General features: G+C 27.5%; 2 protein-coding genes and 1 long non-coding RNA gene across 7 annotated transcripts in view; 2 read left to right on the forward strand and 1 right to left on the reverse strand.

Annotated features, from left to right (window-relative positions):
• LOC105154748 (neuropeptides capa receptor) overlaps nt 1–8644 on the forward strand; it is a 39165-nt gene extending 30521 nt beyond the window's left edge. Inside the window, exons 5-7 of the mRNA XM_011070466.2 lie at nt 3249–3591; nt 4745–5317; nt 8500–8644. Of these exons, the coding sequence (XP_011068768.1) occupies nt 3249–3591; nt 4745–4994 (593 nt within the window). The 3' untranslated portion in view covers nt 4995–5317; nt 8500–8644. The remainder of the gene's footprint in view (nt 1–3248; nt 3592–4744; nt 5318–8499) is intronic.
• The window catches only part of LOC105154749 (uncharacterized), a 25315-nt gene continuing 2224 nt past the window's right edge, over nt 1–23091 (reverse strand). The window contains exons 5-7 of one of the 5 annotated variants that reach the window (XR_015546607.1): nt 14287–14438; nt 7919–8101; nt 1–2386 (exon numbers count right to left, since the gene is read on the reverse strand). This is a non-coding gene — a long non-coding RNA (uncharacterized LOC105154749). Of the gene's footprint in view, nt 2387–3313; nt 3404–7918; nt 8102–14286; nt 14439–20490; nt 22513–23091 lie in introns of those variants that run through there. The other 4 variants (XR_015546608.1, XR_015546617.1, XR_015546618.1 and 1 more) reach the window with 4 other exon arrangements.
• The window catches only part of Rae1 (ribonucleic acid export 1), a 16522-nt gene continuing 12075 nt past the window's right edge, over nt 18645–23091 (forward strand). The window contains exon 1 of the mRNA XM_011070468.2: nt 18645–18821. The gene's annotated coding sequence lies outside the window, so the exon portion shown is untranslated. The remainder of the gene's footprint in view (nt 18822–23091) is intronic.

Genomic DNA, 23091 nt, shown 5'->3' on the forward strand with positions numbered 1-23091 from the left:
GTTTTATTTCGATCGCATTTATTTTTCATCCCTGAGACTACTAGGCATTATTTCATATGTTTTATAAATCATTCGCAATAGAATTTCGTATCATTGCCGTTTTATCAATTTCTTTTGTTAAGAGGAATGAAATCAAATGAATTGATTGAGCTCGACACAAAGTGGACGTAATTTGTTTATAAATTAATGCTCTAAAAGATATCGCATGTATATTTCTGAATGATATTGAGGTAACTTCGATATATACAACCTTGACTAAAAATCTTTTATGCACGTTGTTGATCATCATTTAAAATTTTAATATAAACATTAATTTATGGCATTTGCTATAATTATTTCTTTGTTTTAACCTCTTTGAGCCCTTTAAACTTGTATAATGCCGGTAAGATCTCATCTATAGATTTAGAATTCTTTTACCTGCGTTGTTATCAATAGGTAACAATACAGAAAAAAATAATTTTAAATATGATGAGATAAATATGATGATATAAGATGAGAAAAATATAGGTATCTAATATTTTTCTCATTAATTTCAAATTTTTTTATTTCCATTATACCACACTGTATTGCAAACTTAATTTATCAAGTATTCAATTTTTATATTTAAGTTAAATAAACCATCCATTAACTATACCAATAAAAATTTTATATTGTTTGCTACTATAAAAAAATTAAAAACATAAAATATTTATTTTTTATATTTAAAAAACTTTTTAAAATCTCCTGGCATTTTTGCTGTATATCTCATATATCTTATATAGCATACTTTGTTACGTAAATTCTGAAGTGTAAATATCGGAGTCACCTTATAATATCATATTAAAGTTATAAAATTTTCATAACTGCGCGTGAAATATAACGAGAAATTTTATTTAAGCAAGGCAAAAAAATTCGACAAAAAGTATGTCGTTCCTTTATATTTTTTCCAACATACGTCTTGTCCAAGCTTCTATCAGAGTGCTTCAATATTTCCAACATACGATAAACTGTAAGAAGTTGTATAGCGAACGTTGCGTTTTCAAAAACTTATTACAGAGGTGTCAAAATTCCATGCGGTAACATGATTTATGATTTTCCACATGATTTTCATTCTCACGCGTGCATTTCATGACGGCGGATATTAAAATTCTATAACATACTGACGTAATATCGGATGCTTTTCTAGTCCGGTAACCGGTGTCGGCCCAAAGTTATCCCATTCTCATATCAACTTTGTAACGAGATACCTTTTATTCTCCTATAATTCTAATATTTATTTGTTTTTTTTTTTTTTTTTTTTTTAAGAAATATCTGTGCATTTCCACTCGATTCCTCAGTTGATGCAATCTTAAAATTTACTTGAAGTTTATGGATAATTATAGCAATAAAATATTTATCCGACATCGCTACATACATACATCGCGCTATACATCGCTAGGAAAAATAATGCTACAAATTCCTTGATTTGGTTTTATTAGAGATACGACGTTGTATAATAACTAACAATGCTTCAAGTATAATTCCTCGTAAGAAAAATGTTATTCTTAAAAAAACAGGTCTTTAAAAAGAGATGAAAGTGCACCAATCGCGGTACAACCATACAGTATAAGAGACTTTTCAAATTTCCGGTATTCTCAATTTTTCATTGAATACGTTCAGAAAGAAAATATGACTTACGTCGGAAGAATAAATTTAAATGTTAAGAAAACATTCGGAGTTTCTGCACATACATACACTGAAAAAAATGCTAAATTATAATATTTATTTTGATCATACTAACTAAATATTTACTAAATGTAAACATATTTATATGGTAAACATATTTATATGGTATAAAAATTTATATGGTCATTAATTTGTATTAAAAGAATTTATTATTCTTTTTATTGAGTAAATATTTATTTTTTCAATAATATACGAACTAAACATTTACTTAGAATAATTCATAGTAAATGTTTAGTATTATTGAAAAAATATGTATTAAGATTTAATAAATTTTTTTTCAGTGTATATCTTCTAAATTCGTGTATAAAATATAGAATAAATAGAATTCTTTTGATAAAATTTAGTATAATTAAATTTTACTTAAATTGCACTTGATTATTACTAACAATAAATATTCTTTTGATACAATTTTTAAGCAGTAATTCAAATTAAATAGGGTTTAAATGCTTAATAAATTATTTTCTAGTTTTTTATTACTACTGAAAATAATTTTTCTTTTGCGTAAGGTCAACTTCCTAACAATGAATGTCATTCCTCTATGTCTGTGTTGTTGCGCTTGTAAACTGCCGTGCAGCATATTTCCGAGAAGATAAAGAGGAAGTCGTTTGCAGCATCAATTAATCATCAAGCTGCTTAGGTTTCCTATTTCCATGGCCACGAAGATAACAGGACTGAGTAAAATCTATAAAGCAGTTTGCGTTGACATAAATTTGCTGATTCACGAAAGCAAAGTATAGCTCGTAAACTATTCAAGCGTGATGATATAATAAATTACAGCAATACGTAAAAGCATACCGCACGATATAACAGAAGTACGAATATCATTTAAATTTCCATGAATATCTGTGTTCTATTGTTCCAATATATTTCTCAGTATCGCGCATAAATTCTCTTATTTGATGTACAGTTTCAAATCTCGTATCCTTTTTCATTCTAAAGCAATTGAAAATACTCGCTGATAGTAAACATTGTATCCTTTCCATTTCTGTTATTTCCATAAATATTTCGCTATCTCAAAAAACAGAAACAGAGAACGCATATATTTTTTTTTTATTACGTGAATACATTTCCATAATTGAGACAAGAAATAAATAAAACAATATTTCCATGTCTGCATTCGTTATGGATGTACGGAATAGTCGGAATAGTACGAAAAATCGATAAATTGATATTACAGATTTTTACGTTCTCGAAGTACTTTTAGATTCATGAAAAATTGATGATTCCAGCAAATAAAAACGTTTGAAGATATCTTTACTTTCCCATTAATTTTAAACTTAAACATCTTATTTAATCATTAATTATGTTTAAAGAAGATCTTATTTTAGGAAACATTTAATTTAAAATCTTATTAGAGAATTATGTAATTATTTTTGGAAATTAAGTTTTTTTAGAAAATCAATAGTTACATGGGAAGTAAAAAAAACGTTTATATTATTTTTGAATCCTTTCCACGTGGCATTCCTCGTGCATTCTCTCTTATCCTCGAGAAGTGAAAACAACGCTATGGCTGTATGAAAGATACCGATGGCTTCATTTCACAGGTGCGGTCGTGGTAACATTTTTTATCTGCTGGGCGCCCTTTCACGCTCAGCGCTTATTGTACGTGTATCAGATGTCGGCCTTCAGTGACATTAATGATTGGCTGTATCCACTCGGTGGTTGCCTATATTACTTCAGCACCACCGTGAACCCGATCCTGTATAACGTGATGAGTGCTAAGTACAGACTGGCATTTAAAAAGACATTGTACTGCACACCAACGAGCCCCATTATCACCAGGGATGATCTCAGCAGTATGAAAGATAGCACGGTGTGCAGATGTGGATCCAGAAGAGGATCCCAGCTAATTCGCGTAAGAAGTGTGCATTATCAACGTAGCATCAAGTAAGCACTCGCGCAATTAATTATCCTCCCGTCAGTCTTATCAATATCGAGATTATTTACTTATAGAAAATACACAGTAATAAAGCATTTTGTATTTGTGTTCAAAGCAATCTACTCAAGTTCTTGTTAAAATTTTGTATTAAATTTTTATCATATTTAAGTGTTAACTTAAAATAATGTGATTACGTTATTTAAAGATTTTGTGTTAAATTGATATTCAACATTTTCTAGTGTCAAAATAACAATTTATAAATAAATAATAAGTAATACAAAAATAATGTATTTTAAAACATAAATTCTACAAAAATGAATAAAATACGTATTAATTTAACATATCATAAATATTAATTTTACTAAAAAAATATGCTTTCACAATTTGCTTGCAAATTGTATTAATTACATTTTGTGTTCATTTTTTACATAATATTTGTGTTACTTTCTAATATATTCTTCTTATATTAAATTAATACAAAATTTGAGTAAATCGATTAAAATACGTGAAAGTATTAAATTCGATAAATGAATTAAATATAAATTTTCCAACTGTATGTAACAATTTTCAATAGTTAACTTAGTTTCGAAATACAAAACACTGAGAGAAAAGTGATTGATATTTATGACTTGATAATTGTATAGTAAAATAATTATGATAAAGAGTTTTGTTCTTTTATGGTTATTATTTGTTATTGCTTTAATGTTAATAGTAATTATTTAATTTATAATAATTATATATTGTATATAATTTAATTTTACATATATATATATATATATATATATATATATTAGGTGTTGGAATTAATTCGTAGCGTTTTTTAATGAAAGAATGTTATTTATTTCACATGAGCATTAAAAAATACATTAATGAAAGTACTTCTCATCACTTGTAAAACGCTACGAATTAATTCCAACACCTAATATATTGTATATATAATTCTATACAAAAATATATATTTGTACCGAAAATAATTATAAATTAAGTTAAATTATGACAATTATGTAATCATTGTTTTCTGTCAGTGAATTAATATTTACTACAGCTCATTTTCTTGTTATTTCAAAGCTCAATCAGTAATTTTGTTCCAAACGTTAAAAAATACCAGAATCGAAATCCACAATTATAATTAAGACAAGTGTAATTTTTGTTCATTTTCAGATGTAACGTGTCGCACACAAGCGCGATGCTTCGTTCACCGATAAGATTGCGTTACGACGACGAAGATGACGACGTAAGTCATTGCGACATGGAGAGGATTCCGTGCGACGTTCTTACTCCTGATATGCAGCCACAAGATACAAAATCTCCTTTCGTCGCGCATTCAAGTAACGGCAGGACCAAATTTAGGTCGGGAGAGGAAACAAGAGACGGCATCTCACCGATAGTAGCAAATGAGACGTGTATCTGATCTCTGGCTTACTCCGACGGAAAAAGGAAGAAATATTGCAGCACAAGGATTATAAGGACCACTTGTGACCTCGACAAAAAGCAGCCATGTCGTTTTCGCGTATATGATGAGATTGACACACCGGACGCTGCGTATTATCCTACATTGAAGGACAACTTCCAGAGGCAAACGTGTCGCGATATCTTCCCTGAGGAGCGTGTTTGTAACCGGGACAAGAAATCGAGTTTTGTAGAAAGTTGTGTTTGAATGACGCTTTCAAATCTCACAAACAAAATTGTGAAGTGTTCGTGGCGAATATGTTCAAGAAAAATTTAGCAATATCAGTAAGTTATATTACATTTATAATTTATTACAATATTGAATGTCGTAAAGTCGCAATCTCCAGTAAAGATTTTACGAAATTAAACAAATTCTGTGAGTAATTAAATAAATTAATTAATACGACACAAAATTATTAGTAAATTCGCGTTAATAGAGAGAGAGATAATAGAGAAAATATATATACAAATGGCAAAATCCAGTTACATGACGAAATTTAATCTGATGTGGAAACAAATAAATTTTACAATTAGTGTGTGCAATTCTGAGTGCAGAAGGAATTTAGATGCTTCAGAATTTAAGCAATACTAATTGATATATTTCACATTAATCACAATAGTAATTCATAAATTATCTAATATTATTATATAGCCTTTCAAACTTTTAAATATAATTCAACAAAAATTAATAAAATCATATTTTTAGATGTTTCTAATATCAATAATTATTTTATCAGTAGTATCTAGATTATAACTTTAATTTATATAATATATCTATAATATTTTTTTATTTTTATGTAGTAATAAAGAATCAAATTTCGCGAATAAAATAGCCGCGCAAATAATTTTGCTGAAAAAAATTCTTTTTAATTATTTCAATTATATAAATAAGTTTCTATAGTCAATTTTAGATAGTCCAAACAACAGTGTATTTACATTTCCGCGTCCAATTATTTTTCTATTAATAAGATTAACCAACCTATATTTCGAAAGTTATATAATAATTTACAATTAGACAATTAATTATATTTTTAGTTTAATTGAAAATAAATAAATAAACTTTGAAAAGATATATATTCGCACTAAGAAAAAAATTTACATTAATTCGAATTCTGGTTAAAAGTGAGTAAATAGGAATTTTCTATTTGAGTCTATTATAATTTTAATTGAGATAATAAAAATTCTAATTGATGTAATCAGAATGTTCATTTTTAAACAGAAATTTTTTTCAGTGTGTCTGTTATTACGTTTACACGGCTCGATTTACGTCAAAGTTATAATATCGATGTCATGAAGCTGATCAATCATAGCTATTCCTTTGAAGAATAGAATGACTGTGATTGGTCAGTTTCATAACATGAATGTTATAACTTCGGCGTAAATCGAGCTGTGTAAACGTAGTCATTGTACATTTCACTATTTTTATCATGATAAAACCATTACTGAAGCAACCAGAATAATTTGTGATACTCAGAATAATTTATAGACAATGTTGTATATAAGATTGATAGATAATTTGTATCGAAAAGACAGAATTAAAAAAGATAAAGAATGTGAATGATAAATCACATAAATTCTTTCGTTGCGGCATCCGTATGCTGTTTGTAAAATAGCGAAAAGTGATTCGAAAAATAAATTTGATTGAAATGTTTGTACATTTTTGAGAAAAAAAACAATGGGAACTTATTTATATATCTAACATGGAAAAAACATGGATTTTGTTTAAAACACCTAAAATTTTAACTAAATACTGATTTAAAATAATTCTCTTGGACTACCAAAATAATTATATTGGGCTCAAGCATGATGAGCAACGTCATATCTCGACATTGTACAACCATTTTTCTACATAATTATTTTAATGTTCAACAAAATTATTTTCAGATCTCTATTTATAGAATTAAACTTTTAGATCCTTCAGCTATTCTTATCATATAGTACAATATTATACGATCACTTTTTATGTTTAGATTCTCTGCGACTATACAGTATATCAAGTATTTGCATGATCTATTAAAGTTATTCTCGTCTTGTAACTCTATTTTGTCATTCATAAAACTTCTCTACGAGATCGTTGAAAATTCTATTGACACTTTGCCTGCAGATTATTATAAATTTGTTTGACGATTATTATAAATTCACAAATGCGAAAATATTATAAGAGTACGTGAAATACAGATGATATCTAAAAGAACAAAATGACACGAGCGACATATCGACAGAGAACTACATATCTACTTTCAAATGAATTCAAGAATCGCCCGGACTCTTGAGGAATAAACACTCGATATATGGAAAGCGAAGATGGAGGGAAGTAAATTCCTCTCGGAAATCCTCGATTTCGAGTTCTGTCGGAAAAGGGCTGATACTTATCGGATTCTCAATATATATCCCACCGAGACAGATAAGACGTCTCGGACAGTTTCTGTGGACTTAGCCAACACGCGTTCGATAAGCGCCTTGTGTATGTGTAATGCTCAAAAGAGACTACGTCTCGATTAGAACAAAGCTTTTACAGGATAAACGAAGTCTCACGATTAAGGTGCGGTTTACATAAGATCGTATTGTGTTTTTTGAAAACGAGAACTTCATTGTCTCGCGCTTATCCTCATGAGAGGAAAAAATATTTGAGCGAATGTGTATTGTATTTGTGTATGTATACGCGTACGAGGTGGATAAAAGGAATCAGAGAAAAGAGAATTTATAATGTATTCGGTACAGAAGATTGCTCACAGTACGTAATCTTGAGGGAATGCTGGTAGAGAAATTACTTTTCGTGCCTCAGGTACAAAATGAGTGGTGCGTAAAGAATTCAAATGCGGTCGAACGAGAGAACAGGCAGAGAGACAGTTGGGGAGAAAGGGAAAGAAATAAAATCAAACTCACCAGAGTTCGTATCCACACGCCGCCGGGGACTTCATTGTGATCGGGCGATTTTCATTTTCAGAACGTTCCCGAGTAAAATGAACTATCGCTGAGATGTATCGATTATCGGGGATGAACGCTCACTAATCTGCATACGGACAGTCTGGTCGTGGAATGTTTTTTAGCTCTCTGCTCATCCGCATGCTGCGAACACAAAATTTCGATCAATTTTTCAGGGTTGTCACAAATTCCTCATCCTAAAATTTCTTGAAATTCCCTAATGCTTTCAATAATATTTTGAAATTTTTTGTATTTTTATCTTGATTTAGAAACCATCAATTATTTTAGAGAGTATTAAGAAAGCAATTTATTCTCAATTATTAAGAGAATAATTTAACGTAGCAAATCATTATTAACGTTGTTGACGTCCACTTCAATTTAATTGTTAAGTTGGTAGCATTCTAAAACTGCGTGAATGTAAGCATATTAAGTTTCTTTAAAATCAAAAATTTTAATTTTCTAGAAAATTTTACAAAATTTCCTGACTATTTTTTTATTTCCCTGATTGTTTTTAATTTCTCTGACATTTTTCGGATTTCCAGTTTTATGGCAACCCTGTTCTTGCGTGAAAAAATTAGCCCGGCTTCTGCACTGGACCAATCGCTGCGGCTTCGTTCAAGATTTAAAAATCTGTACATCGTGAATGTAACGATGCATTATGACAAATAAAATTTTGCTTTCTAGTAATTGCTGTTTATCCATTAATTCTGCGCTATAAACGTTATTTATTGTAACAAAGTGAAATTTCAATAATTACGTTTTAATAATAACGTAACATGGCAAATCCGGCAGTAAATGATAGAAACGCAAAATTGAAGATTTGAAAATGCAACTAGAATTTATCATTCGGTAATGTCATTTACCAATAAAAAAATTATAAAAATCGTAGACCATGAGAACTATTTTTTTAAATCAAAAACTGTGACTTATGCATCCTCAAAAGAATTAATTTTAAATGTTTTTTTATTATGTACCAATATATGCTAGAAAATATTCTTTCGAATTTTAAGTTTTTTAAATTATCAGATTTATCAGAAGTACAAGACAATTCTAAGATAAGTGTACCGTAACAGAACGTCAAGTTAAAAGCCAGGCTGTACTTGTGTTGCTTGTTCAGTTTTCACAAATAACATTTCAACGAAAAGCGTGTTAGTAAGACCTATTATGCGACGGTTATTACGCAAGCATCGTGATGGCATTATTCCTAAAACTATTTTGTAGGAACGTCTAATTGAATGGGCACTGTTAGATGTTTATCAAAGGAACAATTCAAACTCTTGAGTTAATAATATTTCGTTAATTTTAACTTCCATATATGGCAAAATAACTTCCATATGTGGTAAATAATCCATTTCTGTGATTAGTTTCAATATAAACAACGTCCATTTGCATATTGTTAATACATGTATTTTAATATATTAGATTTGAGTAAATAAATTTGATAAATTTTTTAAATTAAATTGTTTAATTCCATTGTTTTAGTTAAATTAACAACATTTTGAGTATAGAAACGTGATTAAATGATTAAAAATAATTCAAACTGGATATAATCTGACATTACGAATTTAACATATAGTATTAAATAATTTTATTTCGCAAATAATCGATAAATTTTTAAATAGATGTTCTAAATAGTATGTATATATATATATGTTATATATATATTTATATTAGATTTACATGTATATATAATTATGATGTTTTTTAATCTCAAATAATTATGCTTTAATGAGTGTGTCCAATGTTTTATATTAATTTCCCCAAAAGAATCTTCTAGGAAACTGGTAATATTATCTCACAGAGGTATTAAATTTAACGCCCTAGACGGGACGCATGTAAAGGATATGCATTAAGGGCAAGGAATTTCCTCAAGAGATCATTCTGCGCTCGCTGCTTCGCGCATTATTTCCGTCTGTTTAATTAAAGCAAGTTTAATTATATACTTCCCTTGCGTATCTTTCTCAAACAAATCATAGAAAATTCATTCACTAAAATTCTAAGATAAAATCGTTATTTTATGTTTATTATCGTAATTATGCCTCTCTCTCTCTCTTTCAAAAGAGAATTATGTGTGCGAACTTCAAAATAAAAGAGGTAAGAAACATTAAAAATGTTGTATCATTCTAATATTAAGAACGTATTACATGTATTTTAATAAAATGAAAAAATTATAAAATAATTACAGATTTTTCTATAATGTATTTAAAAATTTTAAAAAATTACTATTTATAACTTGCATCAAAAATTATATTAGGTGTTGGAATTAATTCGTAGCGTTTTTTAATGAAAGAATGTTATTTATTTCACATGAGCATTAAAAAATACATTAATGAAAGTACTTCCCATCACTTGTAAAACGCTACGAATTAATTCCAACACCTAATATTTCAATAAAAAGTAGACATATTCTTAAAAAATAATTAATGTGAAATAAAAAAATTTTCATTTAAACTATGAAATAGTATAATTAAATATTAATATTGATTTTTTAAAATATATCTGTTTATTACGTAGATATATGACATTTATTTTCCAATTTCAGTCACTTTTGTAGAGATTATATATCTGATACAATCCTTAACAATCAATATGCCAATAAAAATAATTGGAGAACATTGGTAATATAAATTTCTAACATATAGCAGTTCACGAACAAAATGTGTGTGTGTGTATAATTCACTGCAATTGCAAGTACTGCGTTTCTATTCCGTGCCGTATTCATGCCCACTCGTAAACCAATCGCTACTTAACAGTGGAACATAATAAGGTGCAAATGTAAGAGCCTTCGAAGCCCTAACAGCTCTCATCGTTAAGCAAATTAAACCAGTCGGCATGTCGCATCTGTCCCAAAAGATTTAATTGCGCAATCATTACTTCCCGCGGGAATCGAGACTTTGGAACGTTGCGTCGAGTCGAAGTACTACAGCAACAACTTCATTGCTCGTTAATTTACGAAGTTCTAAATAACTTCCATGTTGCCACCGACCAATCGCCAACTGTCGAAAAGGTCGGCTATCGATCACCCGTGCCTTCTCTAATTAAGACCTCGACATTTAATAGTTGTGTTAACACTTGTTTTCGTGAAAACGTTCGAGCGAATCGAATGTGAGAAATGTAAGTAGGTTAATAAATCACGAATGTAAAGAGAAATGTAAAATATCCTAAAAGCGTGTTGGAATTTCGAATTTAATGGTTGAACCTTCGAACGAAAAACAAGGTTTTTTTAGTTAACTTATTAATGATTAATAAAAAACCTTAATCAAAGTTGATATCGAGGACACAAAAAAGTCTATTACATGCAAAAATTAAATTGTGCACAGATGGGAGAAATAGGAAAAGTGAAAAAATTTTTATAGCACGTATATCCGCGTTTTAAAATTTATAAATGTTTTATATTAAACTTTTAGAGATATCTTTTTCGTATTAATATCTCATATTAATATACATATACTAATATACATATACTTTTTTAGCATGATTATATAAAATATTAATTTGCAATGAAAATAAGTTGCACATTCTAAAAATACTTCTTTTTTTTATCTAAATCATTCTGACATTTTTATCAATTATTTACAAATATTTATCAATTTTAACAATACATATTACTCAGAGAATAAAAATTATCATTCATTTCTTAAAGAGGATCACTCGTAGACAGGATCTCGTACACACTCTAATAAGTACTTATCCACTTCGATATTTCCGAATCAACAGGTCATTCATCACAGAAAAGTTCAGTATAATACACGCTCAATATAACAGAATAGATTTATAGTTCATAAATTAATTCAGTTCACAGTAAATTATATTTTTTTATCATAGAAACTAGAAAATCGATATAAAATTCAGAAGCAAATAGAAACTTTCAGTAAAATTATAAATATTTTTTTTTAATATCCGAGTAATATGATTAGACAGAAAGATATTAAAAAGAAGCTTTTTTCCATTTACATATTGAAAAAAAAGATTGGCTGAATATGGCATAGCATATTTAATTGATTGCAGCAATTAATTTTTGATTGCGTTAGACCATCGAAATCCTATACTGACATTGCAGATAGACTAATCAAAAATTGACTGCTGCAAGCAAAAATTGGTTGCTGCAGCTAATTAAAAATGATATGCCTTTTTACCATCTAATTTGCTGCAGCAGCCAATCCTTTTTTTTAGTGTATAAAATTATTGCTATATATTATTACAAATTGATTTTGCAGGTTATTTCTTGATATATTTCCTTATCTTAAACTTTTATTAGTTTCCTTACACATTCATTTCTACTGAAATTACTCCAATTACAGAAGTTCGTAATTAAAGCGGCAACTATATAGTGGCCAATAAGCACTGTTTATCTTCTACAACTACATATACAAAACATTATAGATTGACAGGTAGAAAATTAATCGGAGATAAAATTAATCATCGGAAATTAAGCCAATTTTGGAACAATGGCGTAAATTTCCAAACTTGTATAATTTAAATGTCATTATTGTCGATGTTTGATCGTTTATTAAAGATCAAATCTAAATATCATTATTGTCGATGTTTGATTGCTACTAAGTCATAGAAATCACTATTGCTAATTTAAGTATATATATCGTTGCGTGTATAGCAACCGTTAAATCCCATGGAGTCGAGTAAGCTCAAGCCAATCAGGTCAATTGGTATTGGACACGACAACTTTCTTTCGAGAAAGTAGCGTGAATCAGAAAATTCTTTTAGCACAACTCTCTCTTTCTTTTTTAGCTTTTAACTTCTACCAATCTAGTTAATTTACTCTTCAATCCTATTTGCCGACTTTAGAAAACAATTAGTTCAACATTTTTTTATATCTTTTTATATCTGTCTCTTTATTTTTAGCTTAAATTAAGCCTAAACAATAATTAAAATATTATATTCAGGGTTTTCAAAAAATTAATTACTATTATATTTCTTGCATTCCTTTTTCTAAAGAACGTCTCTTCACTCCAGATTATTTTTTATAAAAAGATTAATTTTCCTGTTTGTTACAAAAGTAAATCATTTACTTTTTAATTTAAAAAATTTTATTTTTTAACAACAATTTTTATTTGTTTTAGAAGTCAACATAGACATTCGAAATTTCGAAAGATTATTAGTTAAATTATTTTTTTACGTCTTTCTAATTATTTAATTAATATTGTAAAAATAATTAAATGATTAATTTTTTTAATAAGAATCAAAATATGACATTCTATTTGCAAAGAAATTTCAATAAGTAAATGATAAATTGTCATGTTTAATATCTTTAATATTTTTGAAAAATTTCCATTCTGTTCGCTTCGCAAATTCAATACTTTAGAAGCACACTTGTGACGTCTGAAAGGGAGATGTCATTCTTTTTTGCATAAGCATGTTATGGAAGTTACTGTCGCGAGAACGTTATTGACGTTCGATACGTCAAGTTTGTCTTATCGTGTTACCATTGTAAACGCGAATGCACGGTCTGCGAAATTCTCACGAGTTTTACGGTAAGCTCTTATTACGATTGAAATTTCAACTTTAATGTAACTGACTCAACCGTGAAAAATCTTCATGTAATCATTAAGCATTTACTTTTTCCGAGAACTTGTGGACTTTTCCTTCCTGTACTAAGAGGGACTTATATAAATCTTTGGTTATTTATTGGTTTCACGTGATTCGATAACAATATCACCGTTCGTCTTGCAAATCATATTTTGAAATACGAATGTACACTTTATAACAAATAAAATATATCAAAATATATACAAAATAAATAAATGTGACAAATTAATTTTGCATCGTATATCCATTTTCCTATTTCTCAAATAAAAATAAGTACAATAGAACGGGTTAACTAAAATAATAATGATTTTAATAATTGATTACATAAGGTGTCATTATTTCTCTAAATAAGAAAAGAAAATGAGAGGCGGAATTTATTTTTAAGTATTATATAGAAAGCATGGATAAAAAAATAACTCTTTTTTTTCTTATATTTTTGCTCGTCACAATAATGTGTTGCTGACATTTTCAGATCGTATATCATATTTTCACAGGATGTTTTGAAAGCTCCGGATTTTTTAACTTCACAAACTTCTTCATTGGTTCGAAAACAAATTTGCTAGTCAAAATAGCAGTGCTCGCGGCTTTAAGAGATGCTATCAAAAGACTGATTTTAGATTAACGATAATTTATAAGAAATAAACGTAAAGTTTGAAACACACACTGTACATGTAGATAGTCTTACAATCTCCGAGCACAAATGAGATCACGGTGGCGATCGGATGTAATCCCAATGAAACAATACAACTATACTCACTACGTAGCAGTTTCCACGACGTTCGTACCTGTCATCATCACGATCTATAACGAGATGGCGAACAATTGTGGCTGGTCATGCAGAGAATTCTGTTTGAGACAGCTCGTACGTCGTAAGGACGGATAAACGGAAATATATTGGAGAGAAAATTTATTCCAATGCGTAGAAACGATGTTTGATCTATAAAATAAAAAAAATTTCATTTTACTCTTCTCCTCCTTTTATTTCTCATGATTATCTTGTCTTGTTTTATTTTAACATTTTTAACATCACGTTTTCCTATTTTTTTGCATGAATGACATTTAATTACAGTTTGATAAAACAATCCTCGATTTTGTTCGGATAATTTTTTGTTTATACAAGAATGCATTAAGAAATTTGTTCTTACATTAAAGCAAAAAGTGATATATATAATTTATGAAACAAAAAATTTTATTTTATTTTCTCCTTCGTATTATTGATCGTTATTTCATATTGTTTCACTATTTTTAAAGATTAATTTGGAGTAATTTTATATTTTTCTCCTTGTTCGTCATCATTTAATTACATTTTCATAGAACAAACCTGATTTCCATTCGCGATACTATCCGATTACATCACTTTTGACATTTCGCTATCATATGTAAGTGGAATCTATTGAAGAGGTGCGAACTAGGTTTACCATGGTTAATACGGCTTTACCGAGGGAACAGGGATAAACGGCATAAACGTGTTACAAAGTTTATACAGCTAATAATTAAATGTTTCGAAACTAGTACGCGCCGCAGGTACTATTCTGATGCAAACTGCGTTGCTCACACTGTATGAATTATAGTTGTTATGAACAGATAACTATATGAGTAGAATAGCATTATGTATCTATTATTATTATTATAACAGACGCGCAAATTATGTGAGTTTCGACGGCGTTAAAAAGTTCGGAAATGCATACATTACCGAGAAACAATTCAAAGCGAAAGCAGGCATGATTATAATATGATTTTTTTAATAACATTGTACTCCTTTATATAAGAAAGAAAAAAAGCAGAAACTTTCTTTCGGATATTTTACTTTTTCGGATGTTTTTTTAATTCTTTTGGATATTTTAGTTTTCAAGTATTCAAATAAGCTTTACATATATTAATAATAATGAATAAATTTATTAAAAGTATAAATCTTATTAAGGTCAAAGTAAAATCAAATTAATCTAATTTGATCGTAAAATAAAGAATTAACAGCATATATCTATACTTATGAAATGTTCAAATTCTGTAACTTATAATTTCTTTAATTTTATGACATGAATCGAGAGTGAAAATTACTACGATAATCTTTAGTTTCACGTACATAATATATATGTATAAATTAATAAAGATAAATATTTTTATAATAAATATTAATAAACATTAAATATTTTTATAATCTGTATATTTCAAAACCGTTCGAGAGCTTCAATAGTTCTTGAAGCAATTCTTGAAAAATTTCTCATGTATTTATAGCGCCGCGCGTATATAAAAATGTTAATTTAACAATAATCAATAATTTAATACTTCGCGCATTGGTAAATTCTAACAATCCTTTCAAACATCTTGGCTATTGATCAAATTTCGCTCTGTCTTCCGATCTCTCGATAGAGATTAGGATATTTCGAGTTCTAGAGGAAGGGCTGTACGATCTGAAGTCGGGTTAGATTACAGCTACATTCCTCCACACAACACAACGCAACATGACTTTACTTAGCTTGACGTGGAAGACCGTAATAGCGTGATTATACGTGCCGTTTATGTAATCTCGACTCCCACCATAATAAATGTGTTGCGTCACTACCTTCGAACGATTGAATGAATGTTAAGCTCCAAAAGATAAGGTATATAATATATTAAATGTCAAAAAGCTATATTTCTTCTTAGAAGGATCATGCGTTTTTTGGGAACAGAAATTATATTTTTAATTCGTTTTCGAGAAATTAAAAATGAATTAATTAGATAACATCTGTCGAAGAAATTGTATAAAAAAAGTTGAAAATTGCAATTGATAAATATATAAGTAATTGTAAAAAAAATATTTTTAATTACAAATTGAGAATGAAAAATTAAATTATTAGATATACTAAATTTTGCGAATTGATAATCATGACGAATAATAAATAAAAAAAAAACTCACTTATATAAATTATTTTAATTAAAATTTTAGAAAGAAAAAAGTATAATATAAATTATAAACTATGAAATTTAAACTTTTCACAAGTATATAAAAAATATACATATTTTTTCAGTTTAATAGGATATTTTTTAAATCGAGATATTAACAGAGAGAAATTTGAAAGAGGACATATCTGTGTTACAAATAGAATCTACTGACGCCTCAATGTGTACAAAATATGCACACAGAACTACGTAGTCATGGATATTTCCGGTGGGTAACACATCTGAGATCGATTTTGTTTCATTATTATATTTTATTCCGTGCTACAAAATATAATCAAATATAATAATACATTATATAAATAATAATTAAAAATTAAAATAATTTTAAAAAATGTTCAAAATGTAATATAAAAACAGCCAAAATTTTCTATTTAACAGTGTTTTTATGAAAAGAATGTAAAAATGAAAAAAATCAAGAATAATGCCATTGCTTAACATTTATTATAGAATAACATATAAACAGCTTTAATTTTAAATGTAATTATGATCAAATGTATTTAATCAAATGTAATTATGATCTTATTATGAGAGAAACCTTGACTAAATTTGAAATTTTCCTAAAATTATATACTTTCAATTAAAATATTCAAATAAAATTCAGTAAAAACGAATTATTAAATAGAGGCCATTCACCATCTTCGCTGATTTTAATTAGTCATCACCTTTTTGTTGCATAGAATTTTTTATTTTTTATTCTTTTACATTTAATTTTTTTTATTTTTTCGAAATATAATATATTAGGTGTTGGAATTAATTCGTAGCGTTTTACAAGTGATGGGAAGTACTTTCATTAATGTATTTTTTAATGCTCATGTGAAATAAATAACATTCTTTCATTAAAAAACGCTACGAATTAATTCCAACACCTAATAGAAAAAATGTATTAAGAATGAATAATTTAATGCAATGTATAGAATACAATATAATAGAAATATTATTATAATATAATATAGATTCATAAAACATTAAATAAAACAATTTTACAAAATTATAACATTATAACATTACAGCTATTATATTGTATAAGCAACATAATATTTTTATGTAAATTGCTTCGTTTTTACTGAATATGTTTGAAATTATCAAGCCACTAACTAAACATAAAATATTTTTAAGTGTAATAATTTAAAGTTCAACAATTTAAACAAACAAAATTGAATCGACTATAGAGGCTCTCCACTACCCTCACCGATTGTAATCGGCGATCCTCTTTTCTTGAACCAGAAATGGGAAATATACTTGTAACGTCGTTACAAATATACTTCCCATTCCTGCTTTGAATACTTTTATCATACTTTTATATTTTTTTAATTTAATGTTTATTATATAATTTATTTTCTATTATAATTTTTTTAATAAAAAAAATACAATATATGATAATGAAAATTAATAAAACATTCAGATTATATCTATAATAAATCTCAATGTATATATAAATCTCATTTTATATATATATATATACACATATGTATAAATTACATATATTGTAATTTTATTTTTTATAGTCTCTTTATACATATATTATATATATATATATATAAATCTTTATATATATATATATAAAGATTTATATATATATATATATATATATATATATATATATATATATATAAATCTTTTTATAAGGCTACTCTGCTCTTTTATCAAATATCATTGCAGTTATTATGCATTCTATCTAAACTATAATAGATTTTACAATTTCCTTTATAAATGAAGTAATATCTTTAAATTAAAACAGAAATTTCCGATAAAAGCGGATCAACCTTGTAAAGGCCCTCCACCACTCCCGTTTTTTTCGGCGGACCTTTTTTTCTTCAGTCTCGAAATACAATAGGTGTAGTAAATCTTAAGTCTTAAGAAATTGACCGATCATAGTCGAATATTCTTTTCAACTACAATTAATTAAAATTTAAGACTTATTTCACCTATGTTTTTATACAGGATTTACATAACATACTGTAAAATGAGATAGGCTTAAAACGAGATAACGTTGACACAAATTTTAACAATAATCAAACAACACATGTCAAAATCTAGAAATAAAGTTTGAAAATCGTCTTAAAGACGTTCTGATTTTAAATATGCGCATCATCAAGGCGTTTTTCAAAATTTAAGTGACTTTATCACCGCGTTCAATAGAGGATAATCTAACAATTCGACTAGATCAAGTCTTTCCGCCGAGTGATTCATTGAGTAGTCCGACACAAAGAAGAACGATCTACATGTTAGAGAACAAGCTGTGCTCTACTTCTGTCGAGTTCCATGGGATTAATCCGCAAAGGAAAGTTAAGTGATCTGATGAACATCAAGAACTCCACTACAGAAGGAAATAAATCCCGGATTTTCTGAATTGCTCCCGATAGCAGCTATTTCAGTAGTGAGTTAACAACTGTCACTTTTTCTAAATCTTTGCATAATGCAAGTGTAATGCAATTTTCAAATATTTCAATGGTAATTTAATTGATATTCATCTCAGTTCTTTAATACGTGCGATCAAGATTCGCGAGAAAATATATCTTTCACTATTACAAATATATATTTTTATTATCAAAGGATACGGATAGAATGATTTCTACTAAAAAGTGGTTACAAATGATTATACTTTAAAATAATAAAATACATACGTTTTTATTATAATTTATTAAATGTGTGAGTACAAAAATTCTCAGGTACCAACTGTTCGAGGCGAATCGAACCGATAACAATAACATTTCAATTAATTTCATAATCAAATATTTAATGAATAAGATTCACATCGTTTTCTATTCTTCTATAATTTCATTAAATGTATTCAATGAATTAATAGAATTAATCTAATAAATTATTTATATTAAATGTAATATTTAAATAATTAAAGTTATCAAAATCTTACTGATATCGGGATATCCAATCGATTCGTCTCGAATTTAATAAGTGCCCACACATTTTTAATTATGTTCATCATCATAATTAATTCAAATAAGTATAAATCTCTTTGATACAATTTTATCAAGTAAATAAAAGCTAAAAATTTCTTATATAATGTATACACTGCGTATATATTTTATTATATAAAACAATTAAAAATATTTAAAATATAATTATGTGTGTGTTATAACAAATGTTCTGGAATATTTAAAAATTAATTAATGTTCATTAGATTGTTGTTGATTAGAGGGATGACCAGTGCCTGAAAATAGTTTCTTAAAAGAAACTAAAAATTAAAATAAAAGATATATTCATTTGTAACAATATTTTTCTCAAAGAAGTCGTGACCAAATTGTGATTTATTCACAACTGAGTGTAATTCAGTCTTTATAAACAACTGCTATCAGCTACATCAATCTGCTAAGCCTTTTTAATCAAAACAGCATTAATATTAATTAATGAAAGAATATTTAAAGAGAAGAACTCTTCTCTCAGAATATATTATTTAAACGACTTCGCGATTCAACTTAAAAAAAATTAATTAATTTACATCGTTGTCATTGTTATTTCTTTCTGAAATCACTGCTTCCAAGGACTGTAAAGAAAATCAATTTCAGTCCTGTAACGGAAATCCCCAGATTCATCGAGACACCGAAGTAGATTTCGGACAGATCCTAAGGAAACTGACGGAAAATAACTTTCCACATTGAATCACTACGACTGTCCATCGGTATGAATCACAATATTTATTAACGTCCATTTGACGCAAGAGATAATATAGCAACGAAGTCCCATTGTTGAGGCAGAAATGACACATATAAACATCAAAATAACGCGTCTAATTATTTTTTAATAATTTAATATATTTAATACGAAACATAATTTAAAAATTCGTTTAATAAATATTTAATTATATACTTTGTAAATATGTTTTATCGTAAGAGCGAGATAAAATAAGACGTTTCGCAAATTCTATAGTCAGTTATAATATAAAATTTACAATTTCGCAAAAATATATTAAATTTACTTGTCACTTTGTAACATCTAAGATACTAGTGTTAAATTAAGCAAATAAACAAATCACTTTGAACCTTATACATGGTCAATAACTATTTACCTTATTCCTTATATTGTATTCCTTCTTCTTTCTTCGGACCAGATTGAACTTATCTTGGTTAAACCTGACTGTACTTTGATTGTATTTTAACTAGAAATCAATAAGGAGAAAAACTTCTCCTACAGTCGGTTTATTATCATCGTCGACAATATTTCGTTTGATTCGAATTAATATGCAAGTCGATCGTATAGAAAAATAGAGATCATATCGAAAAATGAGATAAAGAAAAATAACATTCAAAAAAATTAATACAAATTATAAAAATTGCACAAAATGTCTCCGACGCATTATTTAAATTTGGAATTATATTTAAGTTTAGAAAAAATATATTTATTGCATTCTACTTACATGTTCTCGTTCTGATCAAAAGGTTTCAATATATATGTATATACAGGATGTCTCGTAAGTTTTGACCAATCGCTTTTATATAAAAGAGCAGACTAAACTGAGTCGAAAAGTCCTGTACCACATTTTGCAATTTTCGCAACAATTAACGAGATATTAATTACTAAAAATCGTTAAATATTGATCTTTATTAATTTTTTACTCAAATGTTATTAACTTTATAGAAAAATAGCAAGAGATAAAAATTGTTTATTTTCTTCTTATAAAGTTCTGAGAAGTTTTTCAGAATTTTTTAATACTCATGATGTTAAAAATAAGAAAATGCAGTATTAAAAAGTTGATAAAAAATTCTGAAAAAAAAATTCTTAGAGTTCTATGAGAAGAAAATAAACGATTTTTGCCTCTTGCAAATTTTCTGTGAAGTTGATAATATTTAAGTGAAAAATTATTGAAGAACAATATTTAGAGACTTTTAGTAATTAATATCTCGTTAACCATTGCGAAAATTGCAAAATAGTAAAGAACTTTTCGACTCAGTTTAGTCATTTAGTTTTCCGTCCTATCTACACAAAAGCGATTGGTCAAAACTTATGGGAAAACGTACACCCTGTTTATAGAGATTAAATATTATATACATTAGAAATTTTAATTTTTTGCAATGTGTTATATGTGTTACTAGAAAAAATTTAAATTTATAAAATTAATAAAATTCTAAGCAAAAAAAATAATATATAGTAAAATAATGGACGAATTTCGACGCAAAATCGATCGCATGCAATATAAAAATACATGATAATATCATTCGCATTTTCAAAGCGCATTAAATAAAACATATAAAATTAATGACATGTTTGAATTTGACATCCCTCGTGCGTTAATCGTGATTAATTCGGCTTATCGGCTTGTTAGACGCTAGTCTTACGAGACAAGCTCGACCGGTAAACGTGACGGGAATTGGGTACGTATTGCAAGGATCTCACATATTGGACCGTATCTCGTAAGCAAATTTCGATTTAAACCCGAAAAGAATCCTCGAAAAAATCGCCTTGTCTTTTGCACGTACCGTAAAAGAGCTGCAATAGAAAAATTAAATAATCAAGAAAGAGTTAGCGAAAAGTTGTAGAAAAGAACCAACATATATTATTAAAAACAACGCAAAAAAGTTTTAGTAACATATTAAAATTTTGAGTGCAAATTCAAGCCAACAAAAAATAAATTAGTATTGGAAAAAAGAATGCAGTTACGAAAAAGGCGAACAAATAAAAATACTGATTAAAGTATAAGTTTTAATTATTTTATTAAAATTTTATTTAATTATTTTATTTAAAAAGTTTTGCAAGTGTTGAACGTATTTCACTATAAATGTTAGAGATAATATTAAAAAATTATAACAATTATCTGGAATAGGATTAGTTTAAAAAAATTGTAAGCAAATTTCAAAATTCCTTTTGAACATTTTCCTCTGACTTTTCCCAGTTTTCTATAACCAATTTCAATTTTCCTGATTTTTGCCAGTTTTCTAGATCTATAGCAACTCTATAAAATTATTCGGGTACCTTAAAAAAGTCAAGTCCTTCACTCGCCATTATAAGCCTCTGAACTTAATGAGAAATGATAATGGAATCGATATCGATTCGACGTCAAAAGCATCAAATTGACGTCGAATCGACGTCGATTCAACATCGATTGTCATTTCTCACTGAAAAAAAAGCAAGTGATAAATTTAAAAAAACATGTTATATGTACTTCAGTACATTATATATACTTTAGTAAGTTGTATTATAGTTTTTAATTTTTCTTTCAACTACAAAGTAGATCTATGGTATATGTATTCGAAATTTTCTCTGTAATTTGCTTAATTTAATTTCCGTCGGTTTATTATAATGTCCGGGAATATTTCTTAATGATATTTCTCTTAATCGCGTATCAAATAAGAAATTAAAAATATTAATATAAAATCGAAAAAGTTATAAGAAATTTTAATAAAAATTAATAGATATTGATATATTATGATATTTTATTGTTTAATATATACCAATACTTATGGTTTCATTTTTTGATGGATGTGTTTTTAATTTATTGAAAATCAACAATAGTTTTCTATAATGTTAAGAGTACATATTTTTAGTCTTTATTTTGTATCTGTTAAAATTATTTCTTTTGAATAAGCAATAATTTTTATTTCCCGTTTTCTTTTTATGTTCATATCTGTACAAGTAGCTTTAAGCACAGTAGCACAGTACACGAAAAAATCGGTTTTGATGAAATATCTAAGAAT

This window comes from Acromyrmex echinatior, chromosome 1 (genome assembly GCF_024713525.1).
Source record: "Acromyrmex echinatior isolate Ae372 chromosome 1, ASM2471352v2, whole genome shotgun sequence".
In the NCBI taxonomy this organism is placed as follows: Eukaryota; Metazoa; Arthropoda; class Insecta; order Hymenoptera; family Formicidae; genus Acromyrmex; species Acromyrmex echinatior.